The 15,126-nt window shown below is 42.1% G+C and overlaps 1 protein-coding gene across 1 annotated transcript in view; it reads left to right on the top strand.

Moving 5' to 3' along the window:
- The first annotated feature begins 15 nt into the window (after positions 1 to 15).
- The window catches only part of KCNK9 (potassium two pore domain channel subfamily K member 9), an 84,245-nt gene continuing 69,134 nt past the window's right edge, over positions 16 to 15,126 (top strand). Inside the window, exon 1 of the mRNA XM_026058521.1 lies at positions 16 to 412. Coding sequence (XP_025914306.1) covers positions 130 to 412 — 283 coding nt within the window. The 5' untranslated portion in view covers positions 16 to 129. The remainder of the gene's footprint in view (positions 413 to 15,126) is intronic.

Genomic DNA, 15,126 nt, shown 5'->3' with positions numbered 1-15,126 from the left:
GGCGGCGGCGGCGGCGGGCGCCGCCGGCCCCCCCGGCAGCCGCCCCCCTGCTGCGGCTGCTGCGGCCTGTCGGATCCCCGGGCGGCCAGGGGGGGACATGGTCCCCTCACTCGCCCCTTGCTGGCGGCCATGAAGAGGCAGAACGTGCGGACCCTGTCCCTCATCATCTGCACGTTCACCTACCTGCTGGTCGGGGCTGCCGTCTTTGATGCCCTGGAGTCCGACAACGAGATGCGGGAGGAGGAGAAACTCAAAGCCGAGGAGATCCGGCTCAAAGGAAAGTACAACATCACCAGCGAGGACTACCGGCAGCTGGAGTTGGTGATCATGCAGTCCGAGCCGCACCGGGCCGGCGTCCAGTGGAAATTCGCCGGCTCCTTCTACTTTGCCATCACGGTCATCACGACCATCGGTGAGTGTCTCGCCTCGGGGTGGCCGGCCGGGGCTGGGACCGGGGCCGGGGCTGAGGCAAAAAGCCCCCGCGTTTGGGAGCAAGGGAGGGGGGCAGGGGGCTGTGGCTTGCAAAAGGTTAAGTGCAGGATGAGTCTCTTGGCTTTCCCTCCCGCAGGGACTGTGTTATCTAATTCACTGCTCTCCACGGGCACTTGTTGAACTTGGAGGTGTCCCGCACCTCTTCCCCTGGAGATGGAGCATGTGTCCCCTGGGACACATGGACTGGAGAGGAGTGGGGCTGGCCAGGTGGGGGGACTGGCACTGGCCAGGCGGCTACCAGCAAGCTGTGGCTGGGGTGGCAAGGAGAAGGGGAGAAGAGGCRTGATGACAACCTCCTGGGGTCCTCTGCAAGGAGAACGAGGCCCTGTTGCTGTGCACCTCCTCGGACTGTGCATGCACCTTCACTTAAGAGACACGGGGGAAACTTAGGCAAAAAGCTGTTGGATGAGGACGGAAATGCTGAGGACAGAGGAACTGGATCAGCTGTGCAACCCCTTGGTGTAGCCACTTAGTCCCRCTTTCACAAAGTTTGTTTTGACGTTGACAGGGGCTGCGGTAGGGGTTCCCTACACCTGTGGTCCCATAGCTGGGCCTCTCCTCTGCATTCCCAACGTGTTCCTGAAGTTTTCGGTGCAGCTAGAGAGTCTGATGTGCCAACAGGTCACAGAGTGTGTCTCCGCTTTGCAGGCACACAGTCCAACAGGCAAAATGATACCTGCTGTCACATCTTTGTCGCTGAGCGTAAGCATGCCACGTCCCAGGACCGTAGAGGGACAGTCAGTGGACAGAGCCACAGACTGTCATTTTGTACTTCTCTGCTTCGCTCAGCTAAAACGGAGCGTTTCGCATAAAGTTTGCTTCCCCGCCGTAAAAATAAATACCACGATAACTAGAGGCTGTAATGTGCCGACAGAACTGTGCTACAACTCTTGCTTCGGCTTGATGAGCAGGGGTGTTTTTCCTTGTTTTGCATTAATTAGGGTGCATTTGGTGAAGCAGTTGATATGTCCTTCTCACAGCCCTTCTAGATGTGCCCCTCTAACATCTGGGGAGATCTGAAAAGATCTCTCTAGCTCGGTGGATGTTTGATAATGGATTATATTGAACAGGACAAGAAAGACTGTCTCTCATTAATACAGAAAGACTCGATCTTTTTACTCTTTAGTGCTTGTTACAACAAATTTGCACATTAGCACCTCAAGATACTGTTCAGTTTTCAGCAGAATGTCCAATCCACTGTTCTTTGAATTTACTTGCATTTGTATTTGATTTTATTAGCTGGGACAGTAAATAATTTCCTACGGAAGACCATCTAACAATCTGAAGCCTATTTGTCCTTACAAAGATAAGATTTTTAAGGGATAATTTCTTCTTCTGTTTATGTTACTGCATGCATATATATATATATATATATATATATATGTACATATGAATAGGCTAGAGAATATAGTGCAGAATACAACTTTGTAATAGCAAGGCAAATGAATTAGATTTCCTATCATTCATTACGATGTCAAAACTCTGTTTCTGCTCTGATCACTAATTCTCTCTTCCTCGATACGTGTCTTGTCATTTATTTGTGCTAAGTGAATACTGGATTATCATGACCTTCCGAATTAAGTACAAGGCTTACACACACATGCCCATACGCTCACTGTGCCCTGTACTCCCGCTCTAAGAGATGACTGCAATACTTTCTGTGTTCTTACGCTCTGTTGGTGACAGGTAGAAAGGGCTATAGATGTTGGCTGCTTAGACAGTATTTTACTTGGAAACAAGTACAACTTGCTTGGGAAACCTTACAATTTTCTCGTGCAGAGAGCTGAGACTCATTTAGGAAGCTCAGAGCGTGTCAACGTGCAGAGGATAAGTGTACATTTCTGTAGGCAGAGATGCTTTGGGATGTCAGAAATGTTTAAATTTAAAATGTGTATAGCAACGGGGAACCACTGGGAGGAAGAGTGGTAATAAAGAATGGTGCAGAAAGACAGACGTCCTTTAATGATTGTTCATTTAGGAAAAACTGCTCCAGTAGGATACGTGATCAGTCTTTCAAAAGTTAATTAATAGTTACTATCTGCATTTTGCCAAATATACTTTTCTTCTATTTTGCATATGTCTTCAGTGCTAGAGTAGCTTAGTGATGTTATCTGTTCCGTTGGTAGTCTGTAGAAGTGAGTGTGGAAAGTTTTTCTTTAATTTCTTATTTGTACTAGAAGAGTCTGGTTCACAGGGGGAAAAATACTTTCTCTACTTAAATTCTGAGGAATTTAAGAAAGGATTTCCTCTCTGTGGTATTGTTTTCTGCACGGGGCAGTGATCTTCAATGTTTGTATTAATCTTCTACGATGATTCTTATTTTCAGTCTAACCTGGTGTATGCTCTCACATACATTTCCTTCTCCCTCTCAGACCTTCCAGACAGACTTCAAGAAGCACATGCATTGTATGCCTTAGTGAACATGCTTTAGTCAGTAAGTGTCCCTGTAAAAGTGCCTCTTTATTATCTAAATAACCATCTCAGGCTGAATTTTAAAATAGATTGAATAAAATACTTTGTTGCCTATTCCGGAGTGGTAAATTTATCTCCRCAGAGTTCTCTTAAAAGAAGTGCAATAGCAATCAGTGGACCACAAAGCCTAGCGATATGCATATGATAGCAGGCTAATTTACATCTAACTTAATTGTGTTCCTCGAGATTGCCGCGCTAGCAACATGTCTGAAGTGATTACCTCTTTATACTGCGTGGATCTAAACTACCGTGGCTTTAATGTAACCAAAGGCGGTTCCGGTTGGCCAGGGAACGCGATCCAGCTGCAGGCAGCGCCCTGGCGGAGGCTGCTGTGCTCGCCGAGGGAGCGCGGGAGCGGGGCGCTGCGCGGGAGCGGGGCGCTGCGCGGGAGCGGGGCGCGGCGCCGCACGTGGCCGTGGTGCTGAACTGGACAGCTCCCGCCGCCGCGCTCCGCCGCCCGCCGCCGCCCTCGTCTCCTTTAAATCCCCGTTCCCAAAGAATTGCTTTGGCTGAACTACGGAGAACGTTGAAAGCCTTCCACGCTAGGTGAAGCGGCGAGGTTTGGCCAGCTTTCACGTTTCCTCCAGTCGCTATCATTTTGCTTGTATTCGATGGTGGTAGGGAGTCGTTGCGAGTTTGTCCATCCGAGCAAGAGAAAACAAAGCAAGAGATGATCAACTGAACAGAGAGAGGTTTTTTTCGCCTGTGACCCAAGATTTTTTTTCTACTCTCCAGGTGCAATGTTGTTCTATTCTACTTTTTTAACTGACCCAGCAAGGAAATTAACAACTGCAGATGCTACCACATTTGAGGACTCTGCTCTTAAAATCCAGTAGCAGAAGAGAAATACTGTGTTTTCACAGAATTTTGGTCACGTTTGAATTCTGAGAAAGTTTTTAGGTGATCAAAATGAACTAATAAGCTCCTRTTGGCTCTCAGCACTTGCTAAATTTATTTCAGGATTCTTCTCACTTAAGAGTTAGTTAGTATCATTTCCTATCCATTTCCAGTTACCCAGCCAAAATGATGACAGGGAGTGAATTAATCCAGTTCTTCATCCAGCTACTTGTCTTTTATGTGATACACTGTAGAATACGCTACTGAGTTAGTCAAGAGGCTGGATATGATGTATAAAAACATCAAGTTTTGAAAATAAAATGTAATTCCTAGGATTTCTATTATTTTTAATGCCCATTTCTGCAGGTTTATAGGGATGAACAAACTATTTATATATAAGCAGGTGTTGGCACTGTCAAAATGTGTTATTGGTATGGATATCGCTCCATCATTTAAGCCTTAAAGGGTGATAGTCATACTTGATTTAACACCACCGAGCTCTAGTAAACACTGACTATTTCTGGAGGCTTGTGTAGAATGTAAAGAAATGAAAGCTGTTTATGTCACCCTAAAATGAACTGAAACAACAAACAGATTGAGGATTTTTATTTATTTATTTTTTTTTCTCAGAAGCGACTATGTAAGAAGAGCAAAATGCAGACAGAGTGTGCGCTGCAAATTGGAAGGCTCTTTTTTCGAGCTTTAGGCCATTAATATCAGTCTCTAATCTACTATAAGCAGTGACCAAACTGTTCTGGTGAACAGAGACAAAGTATTTTTAAAGAATGTGGTGCAGTACCTGTAATGATGAATGGAATATCTACCTGCTGACAACTGTTTGGCTACTTAGTAGCTAACCACTTAAGAACTGGCTACATCCAGATGAGAGGATTACTTACTTCTGGCAGATGGTTGCCTGACAGGGAGTTTGATCCTGCATTAATGAACTAAACAAACACATGCTTATACCCATTTCAGGGTAGTAGTTAAGTCTTCATAGCCTTTCTTTGCTGCATCTGTTTACCTTTCTGTAAAATGGGTATAAAAATACTCACCAAGCTGGTAGTGTTGTGATGTCTCTAATTTGGGTCAGGAAAAAAAAGTCTTTTTAAGTGTGAATTGTTTGGTCRGTATTGCTCCTTCTTTAATGCCATCTCCTGGTGTTTGGACTCTGCTCTTGATTTTTGATAGATAGCAATATTTAACAGCAGACYATTGAAAAGCTTTGAGTACAGAATCGTGGCAGATGGACAATTTGCAATGGAAAGAAAGARAAGAAAGGAAGAAAAGACACAAAAAGGGAAAGAGAGAGAACAAACACCCATACTTTGGTCAATTAATTGCTGCTTTTGTGRCTTGCCAGGATTGTGAAGGTCATACTTCATTTAAAACACTCTTATTAATACACTCAGGTGAAAGCAGAGAGCATGATTTTCTGCTGATATGAATGCCTGTAGATCTACTGAAGTGATGAAGCTATTCCGATTCACACCATCTGAAGCTTCAGTGGGGAATACTGGATGATGGGGACTTGTAATATCTGCTGGTGGTGTGTCCAGGGCAAAGAGGAGGTCAGCTTCAGTGTTCCACGTGAAGATGCACTCTGTGACAGAGTTTGCTTCCCTGCATTACAATATCCTGCAAGACTTTTTCACGCTATATCCTTTGTCTCATTGAGAATTACAAAACAAAACAAAAAAATCCAAAATAGGGTTCTGCTGACACAGAGGGGCCTTGGTGTGGCTGCTTTGCTCACATGCTCACAGAAACAGTTTCTCAGTTCTTGAAAACTGGTTTTGCAATGATACCTCATGTTCTTCCCAGAGGCACATTAGCAAAAGCTTTTTTAAAAATCACTGATAAGGCAAAAAGATAGCTCAGACTGATGCTTGAACTGCAACTTCCTGCTGTATGGCTTGCTGGCAGTGTAACTGCAATATCCAGTAATAGTCTGAAAGTGGTTTTGGGGAAGCACTAAGAAACCCCTAGCCACTCAGCTGGGTGATGGTGTCAACTGATTTCCTTAGCGGAAACAGCCTTGCGAAATGAGTGTCTTACAGTTTTGTCAGGATTTGGTGCTCTTTCTTTTCTTCCTAACTTTTCTTAGCTTCCTCCTTAAACTGAAGCATGTGAGATTTAGATTAGGCWTTAGGAAACTCTTCCAACTGTCAGGGTGGTTGCATGCTGGAAGGGATTGCTTAGAAGACTGTGGAATCTCCATCACTGGGGGGTTTTAAGGGGAGTTTAGACAAACATCTGTCAGGAATGGTTAAGTTATAGCTGCTTTTGCCTTTGGGGAGGAAGATGGACTAGCTAACCTTTTGAAGTCTTTACAAGACAAATGTTCTATGATTTTTTGAATCTTCATTTCTCCATATGTCTTGAACTCTGATAGTTCCTGGGATAGTTTGTTTTTCTTGAGAAAGAAAGCCAAAGATCTTTAATGACATTTTCTCCATTATATGGTTTTTGCACATGCTCATTGATTATTTTTCTATGTGGTAAAATAATTTACGTGCCTTTGCAAGTGTCAGAATAGAAATATCTATGTTTGCCCACTGACAATGCTATAAGTTACGGTGTCAGTGAGTCTTTTGGGATAGGAATTAGCTGAAGAAGAAAATGATCCCACTGATATAAGGATGGGAAACAGAAATTTACAGGATAGAACTGGGAGGAAGAAGTCTTATAGACTAAGAGTAAAGGAAGAGCCATAGCTGTTAGCTATGGACTTATGCCTGCTTATCCTAAAGAGAAAACAAAATCCCTTTGCTTTCTGTGGGTTCAGCATCAGAATTATGAAGCTTGATGTAAAGGAAAACTGATTAATGGAGAGCTTCCCTTTTGGACTGCATGGGTTTTGGGACAGACTCTCTGAATCATTTGGTCTGGCACAAAGCAAGGGCCAGAAAGCTGTCATCTTCCCTTGAAGGCAATCTAAGCTGAAGTGCTTAGTTCCTTCAATGCTGGAGAATATTCCTTCATAAATGATGAAGGCAATGCTCGTAGCTTAGAGCTGGTGTTACACAGCACTTTATATTCAGAATACTGTGCTGACATTAGGTGATTCATCTTCACAACACCTCTGTGTAAAAATTATCTTCAATTTAGAGACAAGAAGGTAAAGTGACTTTCTGAAGGTTCAGGTTGGGAACTATTCTAATTGCCAAACAGCTCACTTCACTGTCTTTCAGACCACATGGCATTAGTTTATAGCCAGATTAAACAGTGAAGATGAACCAAAGGCACAAATCCGTAATGAATTCATGGTGATATTAGCAAACTCCTGCACCTTAGGTCTTCTGACTTGCAATAATAACAGAACCTGGAGCCTTATTATGTAAAGGGACATATACAATTCTGGATTATTATCTCTGTTATTACTATGTGTCCTTTTTCAAAGGCCCTTTTGTGAATTTAGATACCTGATTCCTAAGGATTTTTACTGAAAATCCTTGACTAGATTCAGATAATGGCTGCCTGAAATATCCCTTGCCCATGTAACAGATGCTGGCAAGGACACTTGCTGATGATGCAAAGCTAATCAGGAAGAGACCTTGCTGCTTCTAAGTAGGACTAACAGGTTACTGTGGACTTGCAACAGATGTTTGTTGTATGTAGCAGACCTGTGTTTTTCATCTCTTTTCAATATGTGGATTTTTTGAATGGAGGTATAGACTACTTTAGAAATTTCACATCTGTAGATTGTTGTGATGCAAATGTATTTTTTCTTGGTTACCTTCTCTGGATGTAGTCCCTGGAATCCACGGACTCCAGGCTAAAATCTACGGATAGGCTCCTTCCCCCATGTTACCTGTATCCTTCCAGGAGTCTGAGACGTGACTAGCTACAACTGAAGTTGATATCACTGGCAATGTAGCGACTGCAGTTTCTTTGATTAAAGCAAGAAGGTGTATGAATTAGGGAATATTAAGCAAAAAGAACCAGAAATTAAGGCTGGTTGTAAATAATGGAGAGAATATTTTAAGTCACATTAGCTTTGAATCAGACTGTTATTTGACATGAATTGCACAATGCAAGGGGCTATACTCCATAGCAAACCAAATCCTAGAAAATATATCTAATACAAGATGAATAATAATCATTAAAAGAGAAGAATGCAAGTAATTTTCTGAGCTGACACTCTTGGATCTCACTGTACGGAGCAGTTTTTAGATTTTTATTCTTTTCAAATGATAAAGCAAGCAAATTTTGATGAGTTAGAGTTTATGTTGTCCTTGACGTTTATACTGATTTTTTTTTAACAACCAGGCATGGAAAGCTAAACTACATACCTACTACATACCTAACTTTTAGCAAAGAGAAGTCTTAAGGAAGAATGTGGATGCTTTTTATTCTTTTTATTTATTTCGGTGGTGAGTTTTTTGAATTTCACTTTCTTTCCTCGTTGCCTGACAGTTAACAACCTCTTCTAATCCACTGAGACATTGTTTTGTTTTTTGTTTTTTCAAGTGTAATGTGCACTTTCTTCTTACCTATTTTGGGGGAAGATCCTTTGACGTTTCTTAGCAGCTTTTTCCTTTTTTAAGAGTTACGTGACCTTTTTTTTAATATCTGGCCGATTGCCACAGGAGGCTTATGCAATAGTCAGTTGGTTAAAGGGTTCAGTATCCTTTTCAACTGCGTTCATTATGGAGATGATTAGGGCATGTCAGTGAAAGACATATCTCTATTAAGGACTCATGTACAAGTAATATCCTACTTGTTAGGATAATTAGGAGGGAATAGACTATATTGTCCTTTGACTTCTCTGCACCTGCAAGAAAGAAGTGCTTTGGAGACAGCAGGCAAATAGTGGGGTTGGAAGGTATCTGAAGGGAAGCTGATTGTCTCCTCACTCTCCCATCACAGAAGAGGATTGCTCCTGTTGTTAACTGTGTGAGCTTTCTCTGACAGGAAAATTTCACAGAGAGCTCTAGGACACAGACTGATGAATGAAACCTACAGCAGCTCTCTAATTGTGTAGTGCAGGAGATTAGCTGTAAGGAAATGTTCATAGACTCGCAATTTAGGGATATTCTTGACATATTGAAGGGAAGATGGAAATAAAAGAGATCTATTCCCAGGGCARTTGGCACTGTGAGCAGTTTCTGATATTCGATATGGAGACATTTTGGGTGCAGGTGGAGTATTTTATTTCCTTCCACCCTCTTTTCTTTTGATGCCCTCTAGAAAGGATGTCTTCTTCCTGTGTTTAAACCACCACAGTGGTTCATTGCTATGGGAACTATATCATAAATCGACTGTTTTAACAAACCTGTGACCACCTGGAGTTTCCAGTTGTCACTTTGCTACATTTCACACCCATCTGGAAGTTTTCAGGACCAGACACAGTAGAAAAAGAGGTCAAATACTCTTGTTTCAAAGGCCCAGGTCTCTATTACTTGAACAGTCTCTGTTAGCTGTTAATAGTCTGGACTATATAGTGAAACAGGCCTGACTTCACTCAGTGAAAACACTGCTATCAGCAGTAATAATAATAATCACCAGTAATTTCTAAAAATCTGCACTTGGTACTTCCATTAAGTGTGCTGTGGAAACTAAGGGACTTGCAATACTGTGACCTCCAACAGCAAGAAGTACATAGGGCCTTGACTGTAATGCTCTGTATACAAGCTATGTAGTATAAGATACTGCATCTGAAATGTTATAAAACTGTTGATGAAATAATGATGGTTGAACTCAGTGCTGGGAATTTGCATCAGAGGAATACCTTTTACTCACAGAGGTGACTCAAAGTCTCAGTGCTCCTCCATAGTTGTTCTGGTATGTGGGAACCTCTTGGGTTTCCAGAGATTGGCTATGAATTTTAAAAGCCTACTTTCATGATAAAATATCTAGTATTTTCTGCTGAGGACTGGGAACAGTAGAAGGATGCCCTTTCAGCATTTTTCAGGATCATTACATATCCTAGGTTGTCAAAAAACCTGGACTTCCCTAGACTCCCCAAGAGGAAAACAGCATATTTTGGGACATGGGGAAGTTTGGGGACCAAAGTTTGGGAAGTGAGAYGGTTTCCCAGCATTTGAAGGGATCTGCCCATCATCACTCCTCCACATCCTGTATAAAAGTCCCTGATCTACTGTTTATTTGCTATTGGATGTCAAATGTGAGTTATCTTTGTAGTCTTTTTTGCAATATTACACAGGTGTTTTAGAAAATGAGATAAAGCTAATTCTGGGCAACAGATAGTCAGAACAGTAACCCTCGATCTGTTCCTGAATTCTTCAGTTGACCCTTGAACTGATATATTAAGAATTCAGGGCTCTTCTTGATCTCACCCCTTCTGAATTTCTTCCATCCTTTGTTATTTCATGTGGCAATGAACATCCCAAGAAGAGGAAGGAGGTGGTAACTGTTCAGTCTGTACTGATGCCATATCAGCTTTTGCATTCTTTTTYGGTATTTCTGTCTGACAACCAAATAAATGAGCATCGAGTCTTTTGGCAGCAAAGGCTTAAGCTCATGATTTGCTCTTAAAACACATCCTGCCTAGTAGTAAAAGGCCTGTTATTTAAAGGGCACTTTTCAAAACAATTAGGGGTTTAGTAGCAATATGTTTGCCTTAATGAGTGCACTCTGCCAGTCAGAGGAAACAACATAAGCTGATACCTACTGATGTAGGCCAACAGAGGCAAATTAGCAATGTTACAAGTCAGTTCATGAATGTACTGCACACCCAAGAGGTTTATTTTAATGCTTGAGAAGCACTAGATATGATTCAGAATGGCTTCATTTTTGTTTTCTTCCCAAATATCCACCCCCAATTATATTTTCATTTAGAAGCCTTTGTACAGCTCCTATGCTTTTGATAGCTTAATCTGTATGGGTTCCATTTAGCTCTGTTTTGACTTCTTGGACTGGCACCAGAGACAATTTTTCATAAAGCCTCACTGTATTTCAGTGTATCTGCATGTAGCTTTTGTCGTATGAAATTAGAAGTCAATGTCCTTACAATGTAGGTAGACCAGCTGCTGGCACTTTGGTCTTTTGTCATGGTTTTTTAATCGTGGTTTTGATGGTGGTTTGCCTCTGTAGCTCTGCYTCCAAAGCTGGGGAGGATAAGTATTTTCTGACATGGATTTTTTTTTTAAAGATTTCGAGGTGGGACACAGTAAAGGTTGGTGGTGCTAAAGAGGTAAATGCATGGGATGCAAGCTTGGCTCTGAATATCTAGCTATAGATATCACAGTGGAAGCTGCTGGCTCTTCAGCATTTGTGTTCTCAATTTGGATAACTAATTGAAACTTGACTGCAGGCAGAGTGATGAGCAGTTAAAAATATTTCCATGATAAAGGATCCAGCCTGGGGAGCTTTCCACATCTGACCCAGGCCAGGGTCTGTTCCTAAAGAACTTGAATGTGGTGCAGTTTATAAGAAAAACTGTTAAACAACAGACAAGGAGGATTTGGTCTAGACATGGAGAAAAAAATCTTTCTAGCAATGATACTTGTGAAACGCTGAAATAGGTTGCCTGGGGAGGGTGTGGGCTCTCCTTTGCTATCTCTTGAAGAACAGGATAGACAAGCATCTGTCAAGAGTGACCTATGCACACTGTCCTGCCTTGTGGCAAGGTATGGACTAGTCCCCTCCTGCCTTATTTTCTRTGGTTCTGTACACACACAGGCTGTTTGAAGTTTGTCTTGGATCTTGCCCGGGATCTATGTAAGTTTATCTTGTCCTTTTTTGTTGAAGGTTCCTGGTTCCCTGAGGGATTATCAGTGCTTCCTACAATTTCGTCTCCAGCTGAATATCTGGATAAGAATCAAACCTCTTCTCTTAGCAGCAACTGTTCACTGTCAGCAGTGTCACCAGTTTTTTATGGCTGCTGTTTGAACAGCTCTACCAGTGGCTGTTGCAGAGAAAAGCAAACAAAGTACCTATCTTTAAAAGAGGGACAGCAGGGAACATGGGGAGTTAATGCTCAGTCAACCTAAATTTGATACTCAGAAAGATATTTGAGCGAGCTGTTAAACAATGAGTGTGAAAGTACCTAGGGGGTAACAAGGGACAAGCTAGAACCAACACAAATTTTTCATGAGTAACTCATGTCAGACTTTGCTTTTTTTTTCAATAGGGTAGTTGATCTAGCTAGTAGATCTTGACTTTTAGTAGAACAGTAGATTGTGATTTTTAGTACATACGTTGTATGTATTTACACTTACAATGTACTGCAATTACTGTATGTAATGTTATAACATTGACTTATCATTGAATTACCATGGGTGGATGCAAGAGCTGGATACGCACACACTGTGGACTAGAGGTTGTGTTGTGGCTGGGCTCCCCCTCGTCCCTTGCGCCTCGAGAGCTTACTCTATGCAGGAGGATGGAAATGGGGCAGAAAATGCAACCCCAGCTGGCCCCTGCTAAATCTACCACAGGATAATTTCACAACAGAATGAAAAAAATGCTAAAAATATTTATCAATAGTTTACTGTCAAACTGGATGAACATAACATGTAGAGTCTTACAAGGGTCTGTCTTGTGGTTGATACTRTTCAATTTTTCCTTTAATGGCTTGGCTGATAGAACAGTGAGTACACATATTATTAATGGTGGGAGGGGTGGCAAGCACTGTGGAGGGCAGGAGTAGAATACAAAATGATTTTGATAAATTGAAGAAATGGTCTGAAATCAATATGATGAAATTCAATAAAGACAAGTGCAAAGTATTACACTGCAGAAGGAAAAATCAAATGCACACATAAAAAAATGATATGAACTGACTAGATGCAAGTACTGCAACCAAAACTTCATGGTGATAAAGTGGATTACAGTCTAAATGTGAGTCTATGGTGTGAGACTTTCAAAACAGGCAAGTGTTGGATGTAGGACACAGAAAGTAATTATTCTGCTCTGTTGTCATTGGTAATGCTTCAGCTTGAAAACTGGTTCCAGTTCTGGGCACAGTGTTTTGAGAAAGGAACAGAAAAATCAAAGTGTCAGGAGGGAAAAGCAACAAAAATGCCAAGAGAAAACTTGTCCTGCCTTCATTCTGAAGTGAAAAGAGATTGTTTAGACTGAAAAAGAGAAGTATGAAGAAGAGAATTATAACAGTCTTCAAATATGTGAAAGATTGTTGTAAAGAGACCAGTGGTCAGTTTTTCCACATGCCTACTCAGGGCTTAATCTGCGGCATGGGGGATGTAGGTTCACTTTCAGCAGTGAAAACATCTGGGTACGTGTTGGAACATGATCTGCAGGGAACCTGCGGGGTTCTGACGATAGCATATTGATCTGAACAGGTGAGACAGTTGTCCAACAGGCATGGTCTTGGTATGCTTTAGTCTGCCTCAGAGCTGAATGGACTAGATTACCTCTTGAGATCCCTCCAAGCCTTGCRTTTCTAGGAGTGCGGGGCTGATAGTGCTATACAGAAGCTGACTGGCTATTCTGAACAGCCCCTGAATGATGGGCTGAGGATCTAAGGGTCCTGAAACACCTTGAATGGTCTCTTGAGGTTTCTCCAGGCTCTGAACTGCTGGGAATTTACGCCCCATGGATGTTGCTGAATAACATACTAAATGCACTGCAACATTTGCTGTCTGGCAGTGGACTTCATTCAGTCAAGGCTGAACTTGCTAAGGGGGCTGCTCTGTTAGAACATGCATCAGTATGGGTATTGCAACCCCGCTCATTTTGTATTTTGTATTACAAATACTGTCGTGCTGAAACAAAGAGGTTTCTCCTCTTTCCCCAGATCCCATGCATACAAACCAGCAAATTGCCATAACACAGACAATCATGCAATCTGTTATCTTGGCAGGGACCAATGCCTTTCTACAGAGGAAGGAAATCTATCCCATAATCCACCTGTGCAATATATGGCAATGGTGATTTCGTTGCTAACCCCTGCAGCAATCAGTCTATGCCCTCAAGCATGGGATTTGATTATCCTTGTCATTATCTTAGCTACAAATGTTATTAGCAGCCATAAAATTGTCCATTAAAGTGAGAGGAATTACTTGCCTGCACCGAGGGGAGAACAGATAATTTACTACACATTTTTTAAGCCTAAATGTACTTTTTTTTCTCAGAAGAGCCCTCTAAGCCTTTTTGCAGCCTCTATTTTTTGTGTWTCACAACCTGCTTCCCTCTCCATGGGCTTCAAGTTCAGGTCTTTATACCATAACAGTGATATMTATATATATATGCCATTCTTCAAATAACCCCAGAGATCRTGACCATACAGGTCCTCGTGTTTCATGGCTTGGGTAGATTCTTCATTAAATCTGGAACTGAAGTTGCCCAAACTTTGATAAGACGGCTGGATTCCATAATTTCTAGACTTCATTTTTGGTCCAGGCTTCATCTCGTCTTTATTTACCCTTCCGTCCTTCCTTCTTTCCGTCCTTCCTCCCTTCCTTCCCTTCCTTCCCTTCCTTCCCCTTTCTCCCTTTCTTTCTCCCTTTCTTTCTTTCTCTTTCTTTCTCTTTCTTTCTCCCTTTCTTTTTCTTTCTTTCTCTTTCTTTCTTTCTTTCTTTTTCTCCTTTTCTCTTTCCCTTCCTTCCTTCCTTCTTGGAAAGGCCATTAAGATGGAGTCAAGAGCCATGTTTTAGCTAGAACTCCTGGATGGAAATGTGAGYGCAAGATTCACACAGTGAGTTGATGCATCTATTGGACTTCCTCCATGTGCATGGCCTGGGAGGCTAGTGAACACGAATCATTCTGGAGGCCTCAGATGGACTTGGCGTGCATGGACAGACTGTTTAACGCTGGTTGAATGTCGGATYAGTTGATTTGCTCCTGAAAGTGTCATTTTTATAGGTTTTCTGGATACTGCAATAGTACTGTTTGTGAGAGAAAGAGATGATATATAACAGGGGCCAAGAAAAGATGCTGTGGCTGAGTGGGTGAGAACCAGGGTAGTGTCTGAAAAATTTCTTTGTCTTTGCTGGGACTGGCTGATTCATTCCCTTCCCACCACCCTGTSTTAATTCCTGTTCATATTTCTGTTCACCATAAAGCTGCTTTTTTTATTCCCACGTGGTATTGTGTTCCCAGCCCCTTCCATCAACACGGAGTGGGAGAAACTGCCTACGTCTTTCCCAACAGACAAAAATGGTGGATCCTGGCAGACTGGGACAGATTCTGATTATGGTTGCTCTTTGTAAATCCTGTGTAACTCGGTTGTTTCTGTGGAGTCATTGGCTTTACACTGAGATGGATTTGTTCAGAATCTGGTCCTGAGAGCCTGTATTTTGAAGAAAGCATCCCCTCCTACTCACCCAACAAATTCACACACACACTGTATAGCATCAATATTAGCTCCTGTAACAAATGTAAGATGTGGCAGCAGCC

This window comes from Apteryx rowi, unplaced genomic scaffold (genome assembly GCF_003343035.1).
Source record: "Apteryx rowi isolate R43461 unplaced genomic scaffold, aptRow1 scaffold_148, whole genome shotgun sequence".
Taxonomy (NCBI): Eukaryota; Metazoa; Chordata; class Aves; order Apterygiformes; family Apterygidae; genus Apteryx; species Apteryx rowi.
The sequence above is the reverse complement of the archived record's forward strand: the minus strand, read 5'-3'. Positions and strand labels throughout refer to the sequence as shown.